Raw genomic sequence first — 27,584 nt, 5'->3', positions numbered from 1 at the left:
CTGCTTCTCCCTCTCCCTCTGCCTGCCTCTCTGCCTACTTGTTCTCTCTCTGTCAAATAAATGAATAAAATCTTAAAAAAAAAAAAATTCAAAGTTCATTACCTTGATAGGAACTTCTTTTTTCTGAGGCCAAATTATGCAGACTGTTGTAGAAGTAGAGGGAGAGGAAGGACCTGGGGGGGTGTTGCTCCTTGCTGCTACACTGTGTGATGAACCTGGAAAGAAGCCACAAACCTGGCTTTTCCATAGTTCTCTCTGGATCCATGTCATGTTTGTCCTTCCCAAAAGGGAAAGCAGAGAAGGATTTTTTTTTTTTTTTTAAGATTTTATTTATTTGAGAGAGAGAATGAGAGACAGAGAGCATGAGAGGGAGGAGGGTCAGAGGGAGAAGCAGACTCCCTGCCGAGCAGAGAGCCTGATGCGGGACTCGATCCCGGGACTCCAGGATCATGACCTGAGCCGAAGGCAGTCGCTTAACCAACTGAGCCACCCAGGCGCCCCGAAAGCAGAGAAGGAAAGAGGACACTTGTATTTCTCAGGGAGAACACTGTGTACCACTTCCCCCCTACTGTGGGGAGGGATGGGCAGTCCTTCCCCGGTTTACAGAATACTTGTCCTATCACTGAGTATGGTTAGTCATTTTGGGGGGAAGCAGTGAGCTGCATTCCACAATTTTGCATAATAGTACTCCTAGTATTCTTCATGACAGGATTTTCCAGTGTTGTGCATATTTGCCAGAGTAGGTGGAAACAAATTTAATGACTTACATGAACCTATAGAAGGTTCAAGTGCTAGTCTCCATATAGAGATACATACATACATACATGTGGTGTATAAACACACATTCACAAACTAAAATAATTGCAAGGTAAATGATGTCATCCCCATTTTATACATGTCCAAATTGAGGCTCAGAGAACTTAAGTAACTTGCTCAAGCTTACATGGTTGGTAAGTGACAGAGCTTAGGATCTGACCCAGGCCTGTCAAATTCCAAGGACTTTCCTTCATGCCACACTGTTCTCTAGATAGGTGGTGTCCAACACAGTAACTTGCTAGCTACATATAACTGTAAGTGAATTAAAATGAAATACAATTTAGAATTCAAGTTCTTCAGTCACACCAATCCCATTTCAAGTGCTCAACAGTCCTGTATGGCTAGTGGCTACCGTGATGGGCAGCACAGAGTGACATAACATTTCCCTCATCACAGAAGGGTCTACCAGGCAGTAGTATTTAGAACCTAGCCTTAGTGTGCTATTAGGGAAAAACCAGCTAGATGATCTACCCAGTTGCCTCCAACAGAATAAGGCAGACCCCATAACAGGTGCTACGTTAGAGATAAAAGCAGAATTCTGTAAAAACAGAGAGAGGGTTCTGATAATTTTGCATAAAGGGTAGAAGGCAGCCATCACAGATGGGGCCTCAACAACAGTGTGTTATCTTAGCCGAAAGGCTCCTGAGAATCTAACCCTGTACTTCCCTAAGCAGTGGTTCAGTGTTCACCAATTCAGGGTTCACAGCAAATGCATAAACATGATGATGGTGAATAACAAGAATCTACTGTACATTTTCCATGGAGCTCAAAGCTGTTTTCATTTTGAATGGAGGAAAAATGTGACACACACTTCCTCCCTGAACGGACTGTCCCTGAACGGACTGTCTCGTAAAAGGTGTAACTCTTCTGCTGGGAATGCAGACATCCCCACGCGCTGTTACCCAAGACGGGTGCCGCAACGTTTCCCTGGCCTGGACAAGTGCCCACAGGACTGGTGGGGGTATGTGTGCATGGAGGGTGGCGGAGTACTTGCACCTTAGAATACAAGTCTGCAAGTGGCATTTGACCAGACACAAGAACATCCTTCCCCTCACTTGATGGGGTTTAATACGCTGGAATTCTAATGGCATTTTCCTTTTGTTCCTGTGCATCCTGCAGCGAAGTGACGATGATGACAGAAGCAGTGACAGGAAAGATGGGGCTCTGGAAGAGCAAATAGAGAGACTGCAAGAAAAAGTGGAATCTGCTCAGAGTGAACAGAAGAACCTCTTCCTTGTCATATTCCAGGTATCTTGGCTTGGGACACTGATAGGTTAAAAAAAAAAAAAAAAAGTTAGAAAAATGTGATTTTTAATCATAATACATAATCATTTATAAAAGTTTAAAATACAAAAATTTACAAAGGAAGTAAAAGTTTACTGCTTGAAGGTAACCATGTCTGTGGTGTTTACTTAGCATTCTTACAGGACCATTGCTCCAGGCTCTAACAGAATGCGTGAGGATACTTTTAAGTACCTCTCATTTAGTTATTCCCAATTGTTGGTCATTTATTTTCCCTTCTGATGAAGTAGATGATCAGTTTATACATGCATTTCTGATTAGGTCCTTAAAAATAGATGCTGAGAAAAATGACAAGCACAGTAATCTAGATATTAAAGGTGTTCACGTACTGCAAAAAGGATGTACTGACATTGGCACCGGCCTGCCTTTCTAGACGGACAGTATTTACTAACTTAGGAAGGTTGGTAATACGTACCACAAAGACCAAGTGGAACAGGAATGCCTCTGAGGTCACTTGGTCGAAAATGTGATTTTTTCCTGAAGTGTAAGAATTCTCCCTGTAACACTGCTTTAACTTTGTACCCCCTTTCCAGCGTTTCATCATGATCTTGACCGAGCACTTAGTACGATGTGAGACTGATGGGACCAGCGTATTAACCCCATGGTATAAGAACTGTATAGAGAGGCTCCAGCAGATCTTCTTACAGGTTTGTGGGAAACTGATAATAAACATCACTATTCTCAGGCACAAGGATTTTGCATTTTAAAGAACAGTCCAATTTGTCAGGAGGTTGTGTAATACCTCTAAGGCCCTTTTAATGTCCATTTGCTCCTACTGTGGCTCATCAGAGTATTTAGGCTTAAATGACTCCTCTACCATCCAGATTCCTAACTGCTGTTCGCTAGGCCTACAGGGGTCTCAGTATGTGCAAGTCATATAGGCACACACAGAAGAGATTTGCATTTTCTGGCACTTTTCCCCTCCACATAGCCTGAACAAGTCGGATTTTCAGTGAGACAGATGAGCTATTTATTTTTAACAGACAAAATGAAGTTTGGGTTTCTTATTTTGTAGAGTAGTTACTAGAGAATTAGCCAGTCATCTGTTATCTTTTTGTAAAAGAAAAAAATTTTAAATGCTCTAACCAGTAAACAAAAAAAGGAAATTAGTGCGAAGTATCTTTTCTCATGTTTCAGCAACCATAGTTTTCATCCGCTTTCCCGGGTGGTTTTTAATCTTGGGCCAGTCCCTGTCTGGGCTACCTTTGTCCTTGTCCATAGGGACCCAGCTGCCCCGCCCGTGGCCGCCACTGCTCTGAAGCATGAATTACGTTTACATTCAAATCTCGTTCTGGCCATGAACATCCTACCTGCTTTTTTTTATTTCCAACTACATTTTCTTAACGTTGGGGCTTTTCAGGAGCCCATTCTTCCTCTCGAGCATAACCACTTTTTTTCTCCTACCCTTTCCCATCATTCCACAACGTGGGCAGGCTGCTGAGGGAAGTGTTCTGCAAGATTGCTCAAGTGGTCTTTTTCCTGACCTAAACATCCCCTTTTCTGTGTCCACAGCATCACCAAATAATCCAGCAGTACATGGTGACCCTGGAGAACCTGCTCTTCACTGCTGAGTTAGACCCTCATATCCTGGCTGTGTTCCAGCAGTTCTGTGCCCTACAGGCCTGAGGGTCCTTTTATTCCCCCGTCAAGATTTTTTAAAAATATCTCAAAATAATTTGTCTTATTTTTTTGATGGTTTGAATGCTTGCTTTCTTGTAGCATCCTTTCACTTATTAAAGGGGGAGGGGGAGGAGGACAGTGAAGAATAAAGCATTGATTACCTTTAATTGCCCGTACAAAGCAAAAATTCCCAACTGACAATGTGACGATGACCATAGGATGTACTATATATGTGACAGATACAACTTTTCTGGTATTTTTTCCTCCTTAAGGCACAAAAGATAAGTGATTTGAGGTATGTGAACACTAGAGGTCCAGCTTACAAAGTAGTATATAGAACTGGTGGATTTACTTATCAAGTAGCATAGCTTCTCACAGCTCATGGATAACCTAATATGGCTGAAATAAAACTAAAAATGTTTTTTAAACTTTGGTATTTCATGATTTATGATCTCAGTCTACTTGAAAATCAGTGGTTTCCTATTGAACATCTACTTCCCTCATTTGGAATTCTCTCTCCACAAGTATCTTAATATTTTAAGACCTTACTTATTAAGAAATGTTATTCAGAGTAGCACTACCCAAATTCTTTACAGTTATAAATTAAACCACAATCTCTGGGGGTGAAACAGAGCCAGCCAGCGTTCTGAAGTCTCCCCCAGTGCTGTCCATTGTGTGGCAGCAATGGGAACTGTGACCTGAGAGCCATCTGGTCACCTCCTCTAGTCTGAGAGACAGATGTGTCCAAGGTCCACTAGTGAGGTAGGTACGTGCTAAAGTGGAAACAGAAGTAGCTAGATTGGCTAAAACTGTACTTGGATTTATATATAGGTTTGGGTTTTGTTTCTACAGAACTTGGTCCAAGTAATTACTAATTCTTGAGCCTGTTTCCTATACAGTATTAAAGCAGCGTGCACATAAAATAAGCATAAGGGATTATCTGACATTGCACGTTGCAAGCATTTTAAGGCTTCACTAAACCTTGGGAAAAATTTATCAACAACCCCACAACTGGTAAGTAGTATTCCTGTGCCTTTGTACAGCATAGATATTTTTAACTTATTAACATCATAAATTTAGGATGCATTAGTATTTTTCATATTGTTACCCAGTCTCTTTTGTTTACCCCGCATTCAGGGGCTACAGAATATAGTCTACTCAAGAGATAGGAGTTCCTAGAATTTTTAAATACCATACCATTTAAAACAAGAAATAATTATTCACAGAATTAATCTCCCTTCCAGGAATAATTCAGGCAGTGGTTCATATGAAAATAAGTTTGCTTGCTCTTCCTGGAAAGTAGTAGTTTGTTGTATAATTTACTAATCTGTAGTTATACCTGAAAATGAGGAAAGAACTTGCCAACCTGCGTAGAATACATTGGGCCGTCAGTGTTCTCTGGATACTGGGATCATCCTCAAGTGATGAAAGAGTGAATAGAAGCGTACGTGAAACTAGACAAATCTAGAACTATACTGTCCTGATGAGAATACGTGCTCATGAACAAGTGGCTAGTCTGTGCCACATGCCACAGATTCACCCTATTTAATCTTCCCAACCATCCTCTGAGAGATGATTGTGCCCACCCAGCAGATAAAAAGAGGCCCATGGAGTAACCCGCCCAAGGCCCACAGCTAGAAAGTGGAATTTGAACCTAGGTCCATGGGGCGCAACGGCTCTTTATGGCCCACACAGTTAATACCGTTGTCAGCTGCCTAGACCCCTCGTTATTCTGTTGACATCAAGCTGGAAGCTCTTCTGTGGTCCCAGGAAGGTCTTGCTACCCATTCTGGATAAATTTTTACTAAATCAATAATTAGCATGGCACGTTAAAAAAAAATCAACACTTATTTCTATGTTGAATTCTTAGAGAACAATTTGTAATTACAGTCTCAAGTCTATTTGAGTTGGACTAGTTTGGACCTGCCTTTCTTCAAGCATAATCTCCAGGAGAGCTGATCTACAAAGGAAGATGAAAACATAAACTTCCTACTTACAGCAACTGGACTAAAAAAGCCATGTCAAAGAACAACTTGAAAATATCCAGTTTATCTTTACTTGAACAGGTTTAAAAAAAAAAGTCATGCACAGACCCTGTAGTCAAGCACAAATCCTTGTGATCTTTTTGGCAAGACGGGCAAAACTGACTAGCTAAACTTGATCCACATGCCTGGGGTGATGTCGGGCTGTAGGTTATCACTTCCTTTGAAAGTGCTAAGTAAACACAAGATCTCCCTCCCAGGATTAAATGAGAATACCTGTAAGCCATTTCGCATCACACCTACCTGGTCCACGGTAAGTGCTCTATAAAATGTTAACAAGTTAGGATAAACTTAGTACCTTTTTTGATCAGTAAGACAATATGGCTGTTTTTCCATTTTAATCCATATTTGAAAAGGGCTATCTAGACACGGACCTTAGGGCCTATGGTAGTAAACTGTAAGGATACAGAAAACATGATCAGACTGCCACGATTCAATTACTGCTGTCCAGTCAGGCCTTGGCCAACAACAGCTCCCTACTCCCTCACATGGAGACAGCATCTAGAAGACCTGGCTAGCCTCCGGGGCGCAGGGTCTACCACTGTCCCTTGTTTCGTGGGAGAAGAATCTGTTTCAGTTGCTTCTGCCCTTACTAAAAGCTCTTCCTCCTATTCCAGTCTAGGGTTTGGTTTGGTTTATTTCTCAGTTTTAGCTCTAACCTAACTTTTGAACCTATTCCACCCCTCGCTCCCATCCCTGTTGTAGAGAAAAGCAATCCCAGACCCAGTATTTTGCCCACAACCAGACCTGCTGGACTCTAACTGGAACTTGCTCTTAAGCCGTAACATACACATTTCTATTTAGCATTATTTACACGAGTGTTCATTCATCTGTGAATACTTTACACTTAACTAGTCACATCTTCTCATATGTCAGCTCATGGCCACACACAGTACAAGTCTTCCGATACATGTCATCCTCTAGGTTTTCTTCTGGTCCATACTCATGTTGATGAGCAACTGTTTCCCTTCTCCACACGCTGCTTCTTACTGCTCGCCGTAATTCTAAGAAAATAAGGAAAAGCCAGTCTTTCAGTGATGCTATTCAGCTGAATCCCAAAATCCATCAAGCTTGTGTGTGTGTAAACCAAATATGGTTTACATTAATTTTATAACAAATCAAAATTGATTCTAGAACCTTGGCCAGCTTGGCCTGTAAAATTACTCACTGTTGGAGCCGCGTGAAATGGGATATACAGAAATGGGGTAAGTGGGTTAAGAGGGACAGTAAAACAAAAAAATTCAGAAGATGAGTAAAGGGGATTTTAAAAAATGGGATTTGTTCAAGCAGCTAAGAAAAATGGTGCTGCAGCAGGAGAGGGGAGTCCGCCAGGATAACTCAGGACAAGATGCATTTCAAAGTTCTGCGCGTTAGGGGCCACTTCTGTAAGAGGCAGGCCAAGCTTTGCTTGCAAGAGAACTAGAAAGCCAAGAAGTCTGCTACTATGCTGGGGTTTCATCTTAGAGAAACTGCTTGAAGTCTGTTCAGTTCCTTATCTTATAAAATGAGAGCAATATTTTAGGAGAGGGATTGCCAATTATTGCAAAGTACAATCTAAATATAAGAATCAAAGGCAATTAAGAGCTGGAAAGAACCACAGTTTTTATTTTACTACTTTATTTTGCAGGTAGGAAAATGGAACAAAAATAGCATGTGACTGCAGGTCAGTTATTCCAGAGTTTAGAACTTTTTCCACTGTATCATGTTAAAATGTTATTTAAAAAAAAAAAACTCTTGGATGCTTTGAAAAGCAACTAAGCCAATCACATTTTCAAAGTTCACACTGCAGTACCTGAAGAAACCAAATGCTTAGTGTTAACTGGAAATTAACAAGCTAATAACTTCTCCGTTTCCAGTTTAATGAATAAAAAGCAACACTAATTTTTTTATTCTGACCAGTGATCCATCAAGCCCAGCTCTGAGAGCACGCTACCTAAGGAAGAGTACGTTACATAATCTCACCTATAAAAATCACTGTACACCAAGTGATCACACATTTTCTTTAATCCTCTTTAGATTTGTAAGTAGTATCAAAATACTTGAATCTTTGTATTTCAGCCTTTATTGTATCTTAGGGATAAGCAGATGTAGCGCTATGTATCAGGCACTGTTCTAAGCACTTTATAAACACATTTAATCCTCACAACCCTTTGAGATTAAGTACAACTACCATCCCACTTTTTTTTTTTTTTAAGATTTTATTTATTTGACAGAAAGATAGCGAGAGCAGGAACATAAGCAGGGGGAGAAGGAGAGGGAGAAGCAGGCTTCCCGCGGAGCAGGGAGCCCGATGTGGGGCTCCTGAGCCGAATGCAGACGCTTCACGACTGAGCCACCCAGGTGCCCCTACCATCCCACTTTTACCAGATGAGAAAACCCAAAGAAGTTACATACATTGTGCCTAAGATAAAACCGTTAGTTGATGCCAACAGCGTGGTCTAGCTCAGGTTCCTGTTAACCATAAAGGCTGTGCTGCCTTTTCCCACCTCCAGTATGAGAAGTACTGGGTCTCAGACCACTATATTCAGGCTTAATGCATGCACCTCTAGACAGTTTCCAAACTAGGGGGAAAATCGTGTCCGTCCAAACAATAATCTTTATTCCTATATTCGTCACATTCTGAAGGCAGCAATTTTTTCTAGACATAATGTCCTACCCTTTATTTTACCTTAGGGTATTTTCTAAATAAAAAATGAAGTCATGTGCTGACTGGCACAGATGCCTCATGGTTTCAGTCAATGACAAGAAGAGGTCTCCTGTTTGAGTTCCAATACCTCTCTTCCAAATTTGTTCTGATATAAAGTACCCTAGCCACTTTTCCTTTACTACTCCACTGAGAAAATGCTCTCAAAATCTGACTGCATCCCGGTCACTGCTAAGCTAACCTCTAACTTGAGCATTACGTGAACTCAGGAAGAGAGAGAAGAAAACTTACTTAACGCTAGAATACTGACAACAAAATCTAGTTTACTAGCCATAATTGAATATAAGGTTTTTACTGACTTTATGGCTTTTTCTTCCCAACCTTCAGCTAGTTTATCAAGAATAACAAAGCCATATCTTTTAGTATTTACTAGACACTCCTGGAAAAACTTGTGCTAGAAAATAAGGAAGTACTAAAATACTGGTATGTTTTATCATTTTCTTGCCTTCTTTTCCTTCCTGAACAATCTAGTCCTAAAGCCATAAGTGGAGCAAGTAAAGCAGGCATCTGTGGTAGGGTAGAGGGAGCCCCAGAAAAGTAAGGAGGATCTCCCTGTGGTGTAGGCTGCTAGCAACAGTGATGGGAAATTACATACAGAGGCATCAAATAACTACATTAAGGATAATGCGAATCAGATTTCTCACTGTCAGAGAAGGGAGTTACAAACAAGGAAAGAAAACAAGAATGAACCCTAAAATCCTGGATTAGAATTGGGTATGAGTGTGAACTCAAGGTATTAATTTATAACATATGGGGCAGACATAAAAATACAGATATATACATGTTATTGTGCTAAAAAGCAGAAGTCCTCAACAATGAAGACATGGCAAAAGGACAGAGGAGCTAGCTTAAAGAAGATTCCTCTTAGCCCAAATCTCAGACAATCTGAACACCAAAATAAGGACAGAAATGAACAAAAGCCATGGAGAACAGGAATTCATGAATCCATACCAATAATAAATGGCAGAAAGGATGCTGCAGAATGCAGACTTCTAACTGGCTAAACATGGAGAGAGCACTGAAAAACATTTTTTCAAAAAGTATACTAAAGACTGGTTCAGGCAAGAACCATCTGTGACTGAGTGCTAAATCTCAGGGGAAGTGTTTGTTTAGGAGAAACAGGATATTTGGTTGGCTGTAACTTTTTTTTTTTTTGCCTATGAAATAAAAAGTTTTAACATCATCACTGAAGGCAGACAGACGTAGATCTCCAGATACGATGCCCTAAGAAATAGGTCATTTATGTACCATCTCCAGCCTGAAATGTGTAACATGAATCTAACCATTGGGAAGCCTCTGAAAAGCCCCAAATGAAAAACATTTCTAAAAAAAGCAAGATGGGGAAGGGAACAGACTTCTTCAAAAATGTCAATGTCAAAAGAGAGAGAAGCTCTGGAAATATTCCAGAATAAAGAAATTTAGAAGAACTTGGTACTTCGAGCTAATGCCTGATCCTAGACTGGATCCTGAGCTATAATGAAAAACCACACAGGACATTACTGGGCAAACTAACAGAACTAGACTCTGGGTGACAGAGGAGATAAAAATCTCACGACTACACTCTGGTCCTGCACAAGGAGACTGCTGTTCCCGGGAAGCATGCGCTGCAGCGCTGGGGACAGTGACGTGTGCAACCTCCAACGGCTCGAGCAAGTGTCGCGTGCAGAATACAAATGGCTAACAGATCACTCTGGAGAAAGGATACAACCCCTGTCTCCTTTATACTAATCTTTGCAATCTTCTGGAACTTTCTGATTTCCAAATAAAAACTTTCAAAGTCAGGAGTTTGCTTGAAGGGGCCAAATTAGAGACCATTTGAGCCTCAAAATGAGTAAGAGGAATGGACTATAACACTGATTTGAGAAGAATCCATGAATCCAACTAATACTAAAAAAAATTCTTCCCAAAGGAAGCCAAATAATTATAGAAATAACAGAAATAGAAAATCACCACTTATATCCAGCCTAGTAACAACAGATTGGGGCAAGAATCATGCCATGTGCTAAAACCCAGGAGTGAGACTTAAGGAAGGAGATGCTCACACAGTACCCGAGTCCAGCCCACAGATTTCCTCCTAATTACAAAGGGGAAAGCGCACCTGGACAATGGGCAAATCTAGCAGACACTGCCCCAAGCACGCTAGCAAACGGAGGATCCCTTTCTTAGCTGACAGCATGTGTCTCCTAACGTGACACACGCGGACACATCACCAGGGAAGGACTCCTACCAAAATGCCCACTATCTAATTGTGCGAAAATAAGCTGCTAATAAACCTAAATGAGGACATTCTGCAAAACAGGTGGCAGTCTCCAAAAACGTCAATAGTCCCAAAAACAAAACAAAACCGGCTGAGGACCTAAAAGAGTACAGATATGCATCAACCTTGATTGGCCCTTGGATCCAACAACTTTTTAGCTGTGAAGGACATCAGAACAACTGAATGTCTAAGACATACCAGACAACATTATATTATTAACTTTACTGAGTATGACACTGTTTTTCCAGTTACACAGAATGTCACTGTTTACAGGAGATAACATCCTGAAATATTAAGAATCACAATGTCCTCAAGCAGCTCTTAAATGGGTCAACAAAGCGTGTGTGTGTGTGAACAAATGTGGCAAAATGTCAACATCTGGTGAAATAAAAATTTTTTAAATAAAGATTAATACATCTTTTACACTACTTCATTTAAGCAACTTAAAACTTTGGCAAGTAGAGGTCACCACCTACTGCTGAGTGAGAAGAGGAAGGCAGACAGGGCAGAGCCTTGAAGGGCGGCAGCACCTCACCGCCAGCCCTGGGGACAGGAGGAGGGGCGGCGCCCAGCAGCGCCGAAAGCCTAGCTGAGCTGGAGAACAAAGCAGCAGGTTACCGGCTTACAGCCTCCTAGTCCTACGGACCTAGAATCTCACAGCACAGAAAGCTGTGGACTGCCTCTCTGGAAATTTATAAAAATGTTCACGGTAACCAGTCTTGCTATGGATATCTTCAGATAGATACTCTTTTTACCCAAAGAAGTCTTCCCTTAAATCCTTGTTTCAATGAAAAATTTAGTTTATGCCACTCTGAAACTTGTATTTTATTTGCCTGATATCCTACTTTTGTAAGAGACAGCTTGTATTCAAAGAAGCCCAATGCTGTTTAGGAGGTAAACTCAGGAGAACTAGCTGAGGGAGACAAAATATTTCTAAATACTTGATGGAAGGACAGGAAGTTGCATAGGGGGCTCCTTGTTAACTAGAGGAAAAGTCACAAGGAAATATCAACATGAAGCTTTGATCTTATCTTGTCCTCCAAACACTGAAGCAGAGGAACATGGAATTGTATCCTTCAAACTCTTGAGAGAAGCCCGAAAACAGTCATAAATAGAACCACAGGCCAGAATGTAAAATGTCCGCACACTCAGTAGGAGCCCCAACGTGGGCTTTTCTTACCCACCTCTTTTGAGGGGAAGAGTACATAGTAACAAACAATGAAGAATAATTTTCCATTTTTTAGAAGGCTTACCTCTGTCGGTACTAAGTAAGAGAACACAGAGTATAACTTGAAAGAAAAGCCTCATCTCCACCTTATTTGTGGAGAGGCATGCAAGCCCAAAACGTTCTGTGTATTTGCACCAGATGAGAGTTCTCATCCAGTATCAGAGGCGGCACGTGGTGCATTTGTTGAAATCCAGTTAAACTGAGCAGCAGTGATGCCCTCGTTTCTACTGCTGCGTGCTTGCATCTAAGAGATCTAGAACAATTTGAATTTGCTGACAATTCTTGTCTTTTACTTTGCCTATATTTATAAATACCTTATACTATTTATACTTAAATTTCTTTGTAGTAAAACCAGTTCTTTCTCAAACTGCTAAGCAGATCACATTCTCAAAGCAGGTAAATGTAATCTCTTACCTTTCCATAAAGAAGTAAGCTTTGTGTCAGCTTCTCTGTGGATCAAAATCAGAAGACCAAGAGGAACCAGGTTCCAATTTCTCTTCAACTAAACTTTTAGACTTGCTTTTATTCCTCTCTGTTCTGAGCAAACCGCACGGTAAGCTCCTTGTTTCTAATCTCTATAGTGTCTACTCCACTCTCAGCCCTTTGTGGCCTAGTCAGGAGAACTGGAACATGTTCACCGACCTCTAAAGTAAACCAACGAGAAGGAGCCATAATTAAACAGGGTACCACACCGACCTCTGCACAGGAAAACACCAGAAGACAATGGAGTAATGCTTTCATAACTAAGAGCGTGCTCAGGTTTTCATATGCAAGGGAAACTGGAAAACACTCAGATTTGGAGAGACTAGGAAAACATACCACTCGGAAAAATTTCCTCAAAAAGACATGCTTCATCCCAACAAGAATGGAACTGAATTAAAGAAACCAATCTTAAGGGTCCATGAAAAAATTCAGGGCAAATTCAAACTCTTCAACGAAGAAGGAAATCCATAGTTTATCTGGTGATTAACAGCAGCAATTTAATACAGTGAAAAAAAAGCCAATTATATTTGAGTTTATGTTTCTTTAAAACAATACCCATAAAAATTATATAAATCTTAGAAGAACTGTTCTATGCATACTAATATTTGATCTATAGGATCAAATTTTTATAATTTGATTTTTATAGAAAAAAAGTATAAAAGATGCTATAATCTTTTACTGTTAGTCAAATTATAGGAACTTAGCCACATTTAGATGATTTCTTGACCAAACTACAGAGATAGTATCTAAATAAAAATTACAGACAGCCCCCCCTTTTTAAAGTATTTTATCACTTGCAGGTCTAAGCTTCTAATTCCTTTATCCATATACTATAGTCTACACCAAAATACCATCAGAAAATGGCTTCGAGGGGCAGCAGAGAGGGAAGAATGGAGGCGATTCAGGCAGCTGGAGTTACCAACAAGCCCAGGCTGGTCTGTAATGAGTCTGTAACTCTACCTTCCTCTCTCAGGCCCAGTAAGAAGCTTCTGTTACTTTCCCCCTCCAGGCTCTCCTTGATGCTGGAAGAAGGAAGGGCTGGGGTAAAATGTGAGGTGGAACATAATCTAATAAAAGATTAAAGGAAAGGACCAAATTGAAAGAAGTCTTTCCAAAGCCTCTCAGTTGGTCCTTGCTGGTGTTTTCAGCGACCTGGTACAGCAGCGGCTCATGTGGGGAAGATTCTTCAGTGAAATGCTTCTACACGGCAGTTTGCCACAGGAAATTTAACCAAGCCAGAGAAGTGTGCTTAACCCCCGATCCAGGAGCTGATCTCTTAATTCACTATAATTTATATAAGGACATATATAAGGATGTTTATCATGAGGGTTTTTTTTTTATCATGAGGTTTTGATAAACTTCGTAAGTGTCCAACAGTGCTTCTATTTTTATAAGAAATATTTGTAAGAGTCTGTGTGTAGAAAAGAACTAGAAAAACAGACATTAAAATGTCACTATTGATGGTCTCAGGGCGGGAGACTACTACAAGTTCTTTGCAGTTTCCCAACTTTTCTGCACTTCACACAAATCAATCTTATACTGAGAAGAGGGAAAAAAGATTCTCACAAGAAGAAACAAGGCAGGCTTACACTCAATTTTTGTTCCTGCTGTATTATTTAACACATCTGAGCTATCTTCCAAAACCTCTTCTAAATGCTAAACACAAAAGCAAATTTATTTATTATGGCTAAGACACTCATTTTAAATGGATGTATACAAACCCCGTGAACACATAAAACACATGCTATCCGGATGCGCCACACACCACACCAGGACTCTACACCTGCTGCCGGAAGCACATCTATGCCCGCCGTGCAGGACTCTCCAGGGAGTCAGTGGTCCCACCGAGTCAGAGTGCTCCCACTGCTCCGACAGCAGCCCACGCTCACCATCACGGTACCAACCACACTCCAACAGGAGCCGGACCAGCTCTGACTCCAGCAGGACGCTAGCACGGTGCCTGGTGACGCTGCTGGATGCGCTGATGGACTTACGCACAGATGGACACACAGACACACACGGACAAAGGAATGGATAGACAGATGTATGGACAGAGGAATGAATGTACCGATGCAAACTTTCGGTTAGGAAAGCCTGCTTCCGGTCCCACCTCGCTAATGACTACTGATGTAACAAGTCACTCTACCTTTCTAGGTCTTTTATTCACATAGAAGGAAAATGATTCGACTTGCTGACATGAGAAGGCTCCTTCTAGCTACTAAATTAGAGGACTAACACTTAGGCATGATTTTTTCATTTTAAGCAATTAGAGAGGTTTGCTGGTGGATATCCTTTTTATAACCCTGTTAGTCATATTTAAGACTGAACTGATGCCAAATCCTTGACCGAGGATATATCCCTGATCTACCATTGTTCCTATATAAACACATAGTTCACTTTAAGAGGAGGATTTCCACACTTTTTAGAACTGCCGTACTCTGAGGTTTGCACCGAGCGCCTCAAACACCAACCTACAGAGGGCAAACTTTCAGTCTTGTTTCAATCTATGAAAAAACATTCCAATCTACTGGTGACAGATCTTTAAACAAGAACAACTTACCTAAAGTCTTTTTGGAAGTCAATAAAATACAGTCCTTCATGAGATCAATGTAGCCTTTTTTTTTTTTTTAAGATTTTATTTTTAAGTACTCTACACCCAATGTGGGGCTTGGACTCACAACCCCGAGATCAAGAGTCTTACACTCTACCCACGGAACCAGCCAGGCACCGCTTCACTTACCTTTTACTTTCTTATCAAACTTCTTCTGTTTCATTTTTTCTCGGTTTTCCTGTCGAGCTTCCTTTGCTTCTTCTAATGCTTCCTGACTACCCCAAACTTCAAGAGACCTCTTCACAATCTACAACACAGAATCCAGATTTAAGTTGTTAAGTATTATAAAGTCATAATGATTAAATCCATGGACACCAAAACATGATTTCACTCAAGGGCAATTTTATAAGTATTTGAAATTTTGAAGAGATTTTAAATAGTGCTAAGAAACAACTCTAGGGCGCCTGGGTGGCTCAGTCAGTTAAGCGACTGCCTTCAGCTCAGGTCATGATCCTGGAGTCCCGGGATCGAGTCCCGCATCGGGCTCCCTGCTCGGCAGGGAGCCTGCTTCTCCCTCTGACCCTCCCCCCTCTCATGCTCTCTCTCTCTCATTCTCGCTCTCTCTCTCAAATAAATAAAAATCTTTAAAAAAAAAAAAAGAAACAACTCTAATAACACCTCTATCTAAGCCTATGGAACCTCAGCCTAAATGTAGGCTTGATTAGTTAGACTGTAAGTACAAAAGCTGTCCTCTGACTGTAATTGTTTCCCTGCGACATTGTTTTCACACGAATCCACCAAAGTACCAGTAGTCAGTGGGTCTGATAAGTTTTGTCACACTCGCCAAAATAATCTGCAGACCAATTAGCAACAGTCCGTCTGAATATGAGGTCATCTCCAAAAACCTCTCACCACAGAGTCAGTCACTACTACATTAGTCACTACTGCTCTTTTCCTCCTTGGTCTATTACTAACTTCTGATCTTTACAATGTCAGTTTTTTTTTTTTTTTAACTGTAGTACCTGAATGACCTAAAGTCTTTATTCTAGTTTAAAAACTTTGCATTATAATATCTTTACTCTTTATAATATTTATTTACATTTAGAAGACTAACAAACACACTAAGAATTATGCTCAGGATCTCTCTCACAATATGTTAAGGGAACCAAAATATCAATCAAGGTAGCCAAACTCAAATTTCTTCCTGACATGATCAAGTGATATCCTGGCATTTCCTAAATTCTCAAACATCACCTTTTCCACACTTTAACACCCCTGAAATGCTGCAGCACCAGCCACCTGCTCACCGATGCTTTAACAGCTGAATCAAAAAGTGGTTCAGAAGAATTGGACTCTGAATGCAAAGAAGTTTAGGAATACCTTAATAAATCTGTTGTAGTTGCATTTCTTATGTATGTATGCACAAGCATGATATATAGCAAAAAAAAAACCTAATAAATCTAATGGCACTATTTCAGTAAGTATAAAATAAAAGCTTCAAGTGATAAGAAAGCATTGGGTTGGCGTTTTTTCATTTTAATGATACATAAAAATAATGGTGAATCTTCTAATTAATGGTGTCTTAGGTTTAATAAAATTCAGTAAGTGACTGGCTTTACAATGTAGTTTCTTAATTTTATTTGAAGCTACTAGGATTTTCTAGTATTTTCCAGTCAACCTGCCCTAAACCAATGCCTCTCAACATTTCTTTATATAATGGCACAAAAATAGAACGTATGTACTATTCTAGGATAGATACAGGAGGCTCTGACTCAAGGCACGCACACTAAGTGGGTAACTATCTCCGCACACCACTACAGCACGAGAAGTTGAGAAGATCCACTCTGAAACACAGCAGAGTTACATGGACACTTGACACTGTTCCAGATGAGCATTTCCCAAGTGGAGTTAGATTTTAGGCATCTGTGAAATTCCTGAAACTTTCTAGGGTTTTCATTTGGAGGGTGGGCAGGTAGGGAAATGGGGCCCAACTCTTAATCCCAACCTAGTTCTCCAATTGTCCTAGTAACATTACCTGACAGTAACATATCTGCCCCGAAGTGCCACACTGAAAAGTAAACCCAGATGTTATTAAATGTCGTTACATACGACTATGACTCATATACAAAACAACAGAAGGAAAAGGATCTTTTTAGCTCTGTAAGCAAAACTAAACTAATTATACCTAGTTTACAGTTAAAACTTCACCCAACTGAGGACTTAAAATGACCAAGTATAATGTATCAGACACCTGTAATTTTAAGTAGAGTTTCATATCACCCCATTGTGAATGATGAGGATTCTTCTTCACAATAAATTTAAGAGCTGGTTCTCTTTTTTCTAAATCACAGTCTTTCAGAAGGTATTCTTGTTTGGCTTCTGTTTTAGTTATGAGCTTGTGTTTATCATCAGCATCTCTGAAAATAAATTAAGTCCAGTACTATGTTAGTTATTTTAAATAAACTATGTTTTCAAATAGTCCAACAACCTAGGGACATGCTTGCCAAAACATTATTTTGAAACAGTTTTTCCTGGGGTGCTGGGTGGCTCAGTCAGTTAAGCGTCTGCCTTTGGTTCGGGTCATGACCTTGAGGTCCTAGGATCGAGCCCTGCATCAGGCTCCCTGCTCAGTGGGGAGCCTGCTTCTCTGGCTCCCTCTGCCCCTCCCCACCTACTCAGGTTCTCTCTCACTCACTCTACGTGCTCGCTCTCCCTCAAATTAATAAAAAAATCTTTAAAAAAATAAAATAGCTTTTCCTTCAATTCTCACGGTCAAGTTAGCAGCATAAAAATTCTAAACAGAAAAATACTTTATCTTTTACTTATTTGGAGAAGCTATATTATATTAGCAGCAGATCCAGGTCATTTAATAAGAATTTCTTTCTACTTACTTTGTCCCTCTTTGCCACAATGGATTTGAAATGACTAAGAGTACAGCAAATATAAATGAGAAGACTCAATGGGTAAGAAAATATCTCATGGATGGAATATAAGGAATATAAGTATACAAGGTCCAATTACGCCAACACACTTGAGTTTCCAATTGGCTCTGAGCTTATTCAAAGTCAAGGTAAAAATGGAGGTATAGTCAGTCACATAGTTCTCATTTATTTTGTTCTCCACCTACACGCCAGGTATGACTCAAAGTACTAGAAAAACAGCAAAGAAAACAAAGCCTTGTTTTCATGAAGCTCCCATTCTGGTTAGGAGAAGACAATAAGCAAACATAATGACGGATAAAAGTGCTATAAAGAAACACAAAGCATGGTAAAGAACAGAAAGTTTGATAGACTGGGTAATCAAAGAAGGCCACTGATGAGGGGGCGTTTGAGCAGGGCCCTTAAAAAGTCAGAGAACATTCTGAACAGCTGGAGAAAGAACATCCTAAGCAGAGAGAACAGCAAGTGCAAAGGCTCTAGGGCAGGAGTGCGCTTCACAACTGGACTCACGGCAAGTGAGCCAGTGGGGACCAGAAGGCTTAAGGAAGGGAAGACAGTCAGGAGGGGCGGGAGATCAAGTCTGAGACATGCGGGAGCCCTCTAAGCAGCGTGGAGACAGTTCTAGTCTACATGGATTAAAAACCGTTGAAGAGTTCTGACTAAAATGTCTCCGTAGAAGAAGCCAATGGTGCAAAGTTGGGGGCACGGGCCAGTTAGAAGACCACCAGTGCCGGGCTCCAGACAGGGGCTGATGGTGGCCTCGGCTGAGGTAGTGGTGGGAGGGGCGAGGGGGCGAAGCAAGGATCTGGAAGGAACACAGATCCAACTGGATTTGGAATTAAACACGGGATAAGGAGAGAAACAGCCAATGAAGTTGGCCTTTACTGAAATGAGGTATAGGTCAGGGAGCGGAGGAGAGACTTAAGATTGGGAATAACTTGGGCGCCTGGGTGGCTCAGTTGGTTAGGCGACTGCCTTCGGCTCAGGTCATGATCCTGGGGTCCCGGGATCGAGTCCCGCATTGGGCTCCCTGCTCAGCGGGGAGCCTGCTTCTCCCTCTGACCCTCCCCCCTCTCATGTGCTCTCTCATTCTCTCTCTCTCAGATAAATAAATAAAATCTTTAAAAAAAAAAAAAAAAGATTGGGAATAACTTCATGAAAGCTAAATAACTTAGAAGTTTAAGCTAAAAGAGGGGACAGGTACTCTACTAAAATTAAAATCGAAGATATTGAAAGGAAACAGAATGGAGGGCTGTGTTCCTAATTACTTTAAAAGTATCTTTTTTCCAGACTACTACACAACTTTCTTTAAACTGATACATTAGTTGCTTCCATCTTCTCAGGGAAATAGGATTATATGTGATAATTTAGTTCCCAAAAGCTATCCATCCTTACTTTAAGGAGTGATAATGCTGTGGCTCTTAACCACTGTGTGTCAATGGGAACAGAGTTTATAATTTGTAATTCCAATGGCAGCCACACATTTTTTTTTTCAACATTTTTTTTTTTAAGATTTTTATTTATTTGACAGAGAGAGCACAAGCAGGGGGAGCAGCAGAGGGAGAAGGAGAAGCAGGCTTCCCGCAGAGCAGGGAGCCCGATGTGGGGCTCGATTCCAGGACCCTGGGATCATGACCTGAGACGAAGGCAGACGCTTAACGACTGAGCCACCCAGGTGCCCCGGGAGCCAAACATTTCCAGTCACAGATCTGATCGTGAGACAAGCAATATCTCCCATTCCCTCTTCTCAGGATTCTACCCAGCAACAAGTCAGTGGGAATGTCTCCCTCCCCTGCAGCAGGGACTCGAAGAAGCCAGGTCCTCCAGGCAGGTGAGCAGTTGATCTAGGGTAGCAGGTCCAAGAAGAAGGACCAGGGAACAGAGAAGAGGGCTCAGTAAGAATCCCGATGGGGTCTTAAGGCATGAAAGACACCAACACAGGACATGTTGGGGTAAACAGTAGGGAAGGAACCAGGAGGAGTGAGAAGCATCATCCTGGGGTGACAGAAAGAGGCCAGAGGCCAGGAGAGGAAGAAAAAGGACGAGAAAAGAATGTGACTTTTCCTCCTCTCTTCTCTCCCCTTCAGTCCCCTCCTCTCACTGAAGGCCCCAGTCCTCTGACCAAGGTGTCCGCATACCCCGGGGTAAGACACAGGGGACCCTCAGGGACCAGGGGGAAGAGAGGGGTTAGGAACTTGCTAATGAGAGAGGGTAAAGACCCACCAGGCCCAGAGAAAGGAAGACAGATCTACAGCTGAACCAGGGCTGTCCTCATCACTGTGATAAGCACAGGCTTCCTGTATTTCTTTGACAAAATGGAAACCACAGAAATTTTAGGCAACAGCTAGAACAAAAATTGTAATTACTAATATTAAATCCACATGGATCTAATTATGGTTTTGCACTAAACCTACATGCAAACAGTAAACTTTAGCAATTGAGAACATCGTCTGAAATAAGTACCTGCAGTTATCACAAGTTGCCAGATCAAAGTGGCTCATAAGGTAAGAATCCATAAATTCTTTACCACACTCTTCACATACTGCATAATCAAATTCCATAACAGGTCCTAAAGAAAGGAAGGTTAATTCTTTAAGTTTACTTTTTTGTGACTTAGAACAATGTATTTTCCCCTATCTTAAGGTTATCAGCATGTACTTTATAATGGACACAAATACATTTACATCAAAGACAAAGCCATGATTAAGTAATCTTCTATCTTAAAAAAAAATTTTAAGGAAAAAACTATCCATTCATCAAGTACGTTTGAACCCAAAACCACGCGTAAGGTGCTTGTATGAGCTCTGTACTGCTGCTGTAACAAATTACCACAAATCTTCGGGCTAAAATAACACAAACTTATTATCTTACAGATCTGCAGTTTGTAAGTCTGACATGGGTCTCAGTGGGCTACAGTCAAGGTGCAGGCAGGGCTGCATTCCTTTCTGGAAGTTTTAGGACACAATCTATTACCTGCCATTTTCAGTCCTGCCTTGATTCAGGACTCACTTCCTCCAACTTCCAAACCGGCAGTAGCAGCTTCTCCCATCACTCTGGCTTCTTCCATAATCACATCTCCCTGTGCCTCTCTCCTGCCTTTTGCTTTTAAGTACCTCTAATTACACTGGGCCCACCTGGATAATACAGAATAATCTCCCACACATCTCAAGGTCTTTAACCTTAATCATATCTGCAAAGTCCCTTTTGTTATGTACGGTCATATATCATGGGTTCCATGGTGATTGGAATCTGGACATCTTTGGGGACCGCTATTCGGCCTACCACCATACTGTTGAGAGTACAAAGGAGGTGAGTCCCAGAGTAGAAGGGAGCAGAGGGGGCTGCTTACAGACAGGGAAGATAGATACTAACACATAACACGGACAGAGTAGTAAAGTGCAAGTCAACAGCAGAAGAGACAACACAGAATTCACTTTCAAATGGGAAACTTTCTCCCCCTCCACTCCACCCTCCCCACCACCACCACCAACAGAGTAAATACCTCAACAGTGAGATTGTAAACTTGAGGGTGAAGATTATATTTAGCTATATATCCTCAACTCCCAGCACAGAAACTACTCTAGGTAGAGTAAAACTCAATTTTTTTGAGGACTTCAAATACCTGGCTAAGGATCTTTATCCTATAGAATTTCTCAGCAAATCTGAAAGTTTTACTAGTACGTCTTTAGGATGATTGCTACTGCCAAGCCCCAGCTCCGAGAACTGCCACAACCCCCAGTGGAAAGAAGAAGGGAGTCATCATTTGTCCAGCTGGTTCGACACATTCCTATCACTGCCTTCCCTTACCTACTTCCAACGCAACAAGGTCAGTTCATATTCTACCACCCCTTAATTCCACTATCTCCAAACTCTAACAAAAATATCACTCTTCCTTATAAAATATTAGCGGGACACAGCTACAGACAAAAGGAAAAGTTAAAAATAGAGTCAAAGATCTTCAAAAACTTGATTACTAGAATGTGTTAGAATGGAGAAAAACAGAGGTCTGACATACCAATTAGGAGACTACTGAACAGCATTATTAATCGAAAGCCATAAAATGTGCAGAACATTTTCCTAATTTTAGAAAGTCTTTATGATGGAAAATTTTAAATGTACATGATGATTTTTCTACTCCTTCACTCCCTTTCTATTTACCACGTGAAAATTGGCAGTCTAGTGTAAGCAAGAGCCTTCCCTCCCCGCCATTCATTCACTCATGTACCTAATTATTAGGATACAGACTCACAGATTCCTCTTTTTTCCAATGGCATTATCACTCAGTAGTGTCCTTATTGACTTTGGTGCTCAAATGGTCTCAGATTTGGCTAGCAGGAGCCCCTTCAAGCTGTGTAACACACTTTTATCACTTTTGAACACTTACATATTTCTGGCATTACAGAATGTTCCAAACTCACCTGGTGGCCATCCTGCCCCAACCCTAGAATCAGCTATTTCTCTGAAGGGCCCTGGCTCCTTTCGGTGGGGGAACAGTATCAGAGTCCAAGATCTGGACAGCAGGTATGCTCACTGCTACTGGGTTATCTTCACTTCAAGGCCCTTTCTGTGGACAGAGCTAAGAAATACATGCACGTGTGTGTACATATACGTACGCACACACACAAGTACTCACATGTGCACACATATCTTTTTGAGGTATAACTGACATTGTATTAGTTTCAGATGTCTAACATAGTGACTCAATATTTACATATATTGTGAAATTATCAAATAAGTCTAGTTAACATCTGTCACCATAGTTTACAAAATCTTTCTTATGAGAACTTTTAAGATCTACTCTCCTAGCAGCTTTCAAATATGCAGCACAGTAATATTAACTAGTTGCCATGCTGTACAACACATCCTCATGACTTACTTTATAACTAGAAGTCCATATCTTTTAATCACCTTCACCCCCCTTTCCCTTATCACCTTCCTAGTGATTCTGATGAACCTCTATTCTAGATTATAAAAGCATTTGATAGGCTTTGCTTTATAGGCAAATGACCCAAATAATTTACTGGCCCAAATAATTTTGATTTTTCTCAGCTATGCTGAAGCTCTTTAAAAATTAACAAAGGGGCGCCTGAGTGGCCCAGTTGGTTAAGCATCTGCCTTCAGTTCAGGTCATGATCCAGGGTCCTGGGATCAAGCCCCACATCGGGCTCCCTGCTCAGCGAGGAGTCTGCTTCTCCCTCTCCCTCTCTTCCCTGCTCATTGCTCTTTCTCTCTGCCTCAAATGAATTAAAAAAAAAAAAAAATTAACAAAGAAAACATGATAGATAGAGGGGTGCCTGAGTGGCTCAGCTGGTTAAGTGTCTGACTCTTGATTTCTGCTCACGTCATGATCTCATGGGTTGTTAGGCTGAGCCCGACAGGCTTTGCACTCAGGGGGAGGAATCTGCTGGAGAGTCTCCCTCTCCCAGACTAAGTCAGCCCAGAGAATGAGGACCTTTTCTAATCTGTCTCCCAAAGGGGACACTGTTGGAAGGAGGTGATCAAGAGGACGTGATGGCCAGCTGACCTATGAGGCGGATCTGGGCAATCAGAAACTCCTCAGCCCCTACCCTGTTCTTGGAATGCTCATTCTGCCCACCAACCCCACAGTGGGAGCTGTTCCAAGGACAAACCCTTGAGAGAGTAAGGTCTCATAGAGGCATCTGACCTGAATGTGTGACCGGACCCAGTTAAGCCTCTATATAAACTGTGAAGATGTGGCAGGTGGGTGCGGAGACCTACTCGTCTTGCAGCCACCCAGGACGCCTCCTACATCCCCTTGCTAATTAAAGCTGCCACCTACCAATCTGGAGTGGGCCTGACTCCTTCGGTCTCTTGCCCTCTGTGTGCCAGGCCAGTCTGCAAACCCACACACACCTTTTCTAACTTCCACAGATTCACGACCCAAGTCCTATTCGCACGCAGCAGCCATAGCATCAATACATGAGTAACAGCCAATGCCACAGGTATACCTTCGTTAAGCAGGAAGGCACTACAACAGGTTACGATAAAGATTTGTTATGTGATGGGGCGCCTGGTGGCTCAGTCGTTAAGCGTCTGCCTTCGGGTCAGGTCATGATCCCAGGGTCCTGGGATCGAGCCCCGCATCGGGCTCCCTGCTCAGTGGCGAGCCTGCTTCTCCCTCTGCCTGCCACTCCCCCTGCTTGTGTGCACGCGCTCTCTTTCTCGGACAAATAAAATCTTTAAAAAAAAAAAAAAATTGTTGTGTGATCTGTTAAATGAAAGTATAGGCTTTATAGACCCAGTTGAATCCAAAATCTGCAGACTAAAGTTACAATGTGTCTTCATATCCATAAAATCATAGGGACTCTAAAGGTCTTTAATTCAATGCCTTCCCTCCTCATACAGGGCTTCTCTAATATATCCTGGTCAGGTCTTTCAATCTCTGAACCCCTCCCTGTTTTGCTATTTAGAAGCAGCAATTCCCACGGTTAGGAAGTTTTTCCATTTCACAGAGTCACCATGAGACTCACATAAAATATGCACCAACATTCTATAAGTGCGAAGTGCTAAATACATGCACGGTACTGCGCTGAAATCTCCCTCACTGTATTGTAATTGTCACCCACTGCTCCAAGTTCTGCCCTCCAAAGCAAATCACAGTAAGTATAATCTCTCTTCCACAGAGAAGCACTTCTTACACTTGCAGGCAGTTAAAAGTGTCCTCTCACTTAAACCTAACCAGTTTTGACAACTGTTCCTCACATGTCAATTTGAAGACATCCATTTTGACCACTCTGTTTTGGACGCTATATACCTGTCAATATCCCCCTTAAATATGGCACCCAAACTGAACAAATATTTTAATCCTTCAAGTCTCGGCTTCTGAAAACAGTGGAATAGAACGGGACTCTTACCTACCTTGATGAACATGTAACATTTCTGTGGCCACAGCTAAAACTAAAATAGGTTTTTTAAGCCTCCCCAAGGATAGCACTACAGATATATACACCCCATTTTTCCTCCAAACAAATAAAAGAATGTCTTAAATTTTATTTCTTGGGGTCTAGCCCCTCATTTCAGCCTATCAAAACAATGGAGTATACTATCAGTCGATATATTGGCTATCCCTGCCTATTTTAAAATAACAGACAGCATCAACCCTAAGTACACAAACCACAAGTTAAACTAATCATTGCCAAATCTGTTTAATTTTTAATCTATTAGCAAAACTGCCAAACTGTATCCCTCTTACAAAGCTGACCTGCTCACTGACAAGTATGGCATTAACATCTATTTACAAAAAATTATGCAAGTTACTCAAAATGACCAATCCAGATACCTATTTTCTGAAAATACACTTTACCTGGTTGATGGACAACTTTTCCAATTGTGTGTTGTTCTTCCTCTTCCTCTTCCAGAATGAAGCCTCCTCCCGTGTCAATGATCTTTGGGGCTGCTTTTACATTAGCCATACCTATGAAAAGTAAAAGTGGTGAATGATTTAACTAGGGAAGCCCATATGTTCCTCTGTGCATAAACAGATTCTTTAAATTTAATATATATCAAAGGATGCCCACTGTTAGCACTTCTACCGAACATCATACTGAAGGGCCCAACTAGCCCAAGTTGGTAAGAAAATAAAACAGGCATAAAGGTTGGAAAGGAGTAAAACAGTCTTTATCCGCAGATGATGTGATTATGTATGGAGAATATTCACAAGAATCTACAATTAGATTTAAGAAATAACATCTAGGAAAAGAGGTGTAAAACCTCTACAACACAACCACCACTAAGAGAAATCAAAGATCTAAATATAAATGGAGAAATAGACCACGCACAGATTGGAAGCCTCAATATTATATTCGGTGCCGAGATTTTTATCTTCAGTACTTTTATTTCAGCATACTGTACAATTTTCATTTTCTGTCTGAGCTAGGACACAGGCCATGGAAAAGACTGAGAAGAACTTGCCTAGAATGTAGTGCTAAGGGCTTGGGGAAACAGCAAGGTGCAGCAGCAGAGAGAAAGGGGGCTTTGTCTTGGCATGATTGAGCATCGTTCAGTATCTTGTTCAAGTTAAGGTCTTGACTACTCCAGCTGGTCAAAACCAAGCTCCTGAGGCACAGCGAGGTGCATCCCATGTCACAGCACAGTGGATTCTACCTTGCTTTCCATGATCAGCAGTTTAATACCGCTCTATGTGCTTTTTTTGCACCCCTGTTCCACAGCCATTTAGTACAGATCTACAAACCTTTATGAAATCATGAATATGAATTAACGCAAATGAACAACTTTTGTCCTGACTCTATAACATCTCAAGTTGAGAAAGGAATAAGAAAACTAGAAAACAGAAAGGATGAGACCAGAACCATTAAAAGTGGCTGTAATTTGTGGATTCAGTGTCCGTATGAATATCAAGACATGCTGCCAGCCCCAGCTTCCTGTCATTCTTCCTTTCTTCTGGTTGATGAAAAGGGGTAGTAGAGGACACAGCTCCAAACTGTGCTCAACTACTCACACAGTATGGGATACAGCTTTAGGAACATGTGTACTTCACGTTACAGAGGCAGCCCTGAAGACCTGCATGTCAACCAAACTATTTTAAGTACCCTAGGGAAGATTATTACTGGACTACAGTGGAAAGTTAGAGGACAGAAATGTCCATACATGAAAGACACACCGTCAAGGGCTGCCCTAAGAAAGGGGGAAAGATAAAATTCAGACAAAAATAACAGCCTTTCTTCCTAAAAGTGAGACAATGCCTGGCACAGAACAAGCAGTTGGTGAAAAGGAAAGGCCGTGAACCCAGTATCAGATGAGCTCAATTCTAGCCCGGATTAGCTTGCGCACTTGCTGGTATGAACCGGCGCAGATCCCTTTCCTTTTCTGGTCCTCAATTACCACCGCAGTAAAACACCAGTACCAAACGCTGCCCTAATTATTTAACGAGTTAACTGAGAATCAAGTTAGCGAACTTGAAAGACGTGAAACACAACAGGTGCTACTCTTGAGAGCCTCACGAAGGCAGTAGCTCCTGTTTGCTCTGTGCCCAGCACGTAGCGAGCACTGTGCGGGATCCGGAATATGCACTCAATCGCCCTTTGTTGAGTGGATGAATTCGGGCGCGGTGCAGGATGATTGCTGAAATGGGTGACAAGCCTAAAAGCTTTATACAGGGACTGCCCCTGGGACCGGTGGACGCGCAGCTGGAACAGAAAGGGAACGCTAGGGCGCCGACCGACACTGGCTGGCACCTCCCGACGGTGAGGGCGGCTGCATCCCCCAAGCCTAAGAGAAGAGCTAGGCCACCCGGGTGCAGTGAGGAAAGCCCCAGCTCCAGCGCGGAACCGCTGGTGGTCATAGCCCGCAGAGCGGACTCCCGGGACTGCGGGAGGGCAGACGCGCAGACGCGCCGGCAGCCGACGCTGCACCGAGGACGCGGCACCCGGCCCGCCAGAGGGAAACGGCAGGCGCCGCCAGGGCCCAAACCTCCGGTAGCCCCAGCTGCCGTCGCCGGGTAGGGCCGGGCCGCCAGCCGGGCCTGGCGCAGCATCAGCGCCCGCTGCCGCTTCCGCTCGATGCTCGCCCGCACCGAGGCAGGCAGCTCCGCCGGCGGGTCCGAGGCCGCCGGCTCCCGCGAAGCGTCGCCGGCTGCCGCCATCTCCAAACTCCCCAAAGGGC

General features: G+C 42.0%; 2 protein-coding genes across 9 annotated transcripts in view; one reads left to right on the top strand and one right to left on the bottom strand.

The window, feature by feature from the left end:
• The window catches only part of NCBP1 (nuclear cap binding protein subunit 1), a 38,857-nt gene extending 34,691 nt beyond the window's left edge, over nt 1-4,166 (top strand). For 3 of the 5 annotated variants that reach the window (XM_035016247.1, XM_035016245.1, XM_035016248.1), the window contains 3 exons: nt 1,936-2,064; nt 2,652-2,765; nt 3,631-3,744. In XM_035016247.1, the coding sequence (XP_034872138.1) occupies nt 1,936-2,064; nt 2,652-2,765; nt 3,631-3,744 (357 nt within the window). Of the gene's footprint in view, nt 1-1,935; nt 2,065-2,651; nt 2,766-3,630 lie in introns of all 5 variants that reach the window. The other 2 variants (XM_035016244.1, XM_035016246.1) reach the window with 2 other exon arrangements.
• Nucleotides 736-27,584, bottom strand: XPA (XPA, DNA damage recognition and repair factor). 4 transcript variants are annotated; one of them, XM_035016255.1, is made up of 7 exons: nt 27,393-27,584; nt 25,267-25,377; nt 20,406-20,511; nt 17,255-17,420; nt 15,193-15,310; nt 6,633-6,784; nt 736-2,082 (listed from the first exon to the last, which is right to left on the bottom strand). In XM_035016255.1, the coding sequence occupies exons 1-6, from the start codon at nt 27,562-27,564 to the stop codon at nt 6,636-6,638; spliced, it is 822 nt and encodes a 273-aa protein (XP_034872146.1). In that variant the 5' UTR covers nt 27,565-27,584; the 3' UTR covers nt 736-2,082; nt 6,633-6,635. The 4 variants fall into 4 exon arrangements, 2 of the variants coding, with proteins under 2 accessions (XP_034872146.1, XP_034872147.1); XR_004681281.1 differs by having other exon boundaries at nt 747-2,082; nt 3,900-6,784; XM_035016256.1 differs by lacking the exon at nt 736-2,082 and adding an exon at nt 3,139-4,004.

Source organism: Mirounga leonina, unplaced genomic scaffold, assembly GCF_011800145.1.
Source record: "Mirounga leonina isolate KUSES-001 unplaced genomic scaffold, KU_Mleo_1.0 Mir_170, whole genome shotgun sequence".
Lineage (NCBI taxonomy): Eukaryota > Metazoa > Chordata > Mammalia > Carnivora > Phocidae > Mirounga > Mirounga leonina.
Note: the sequence above shows the minus strand (reverse complement) of the source record. Positions and strands in the feature narration are given on the sequence as shown.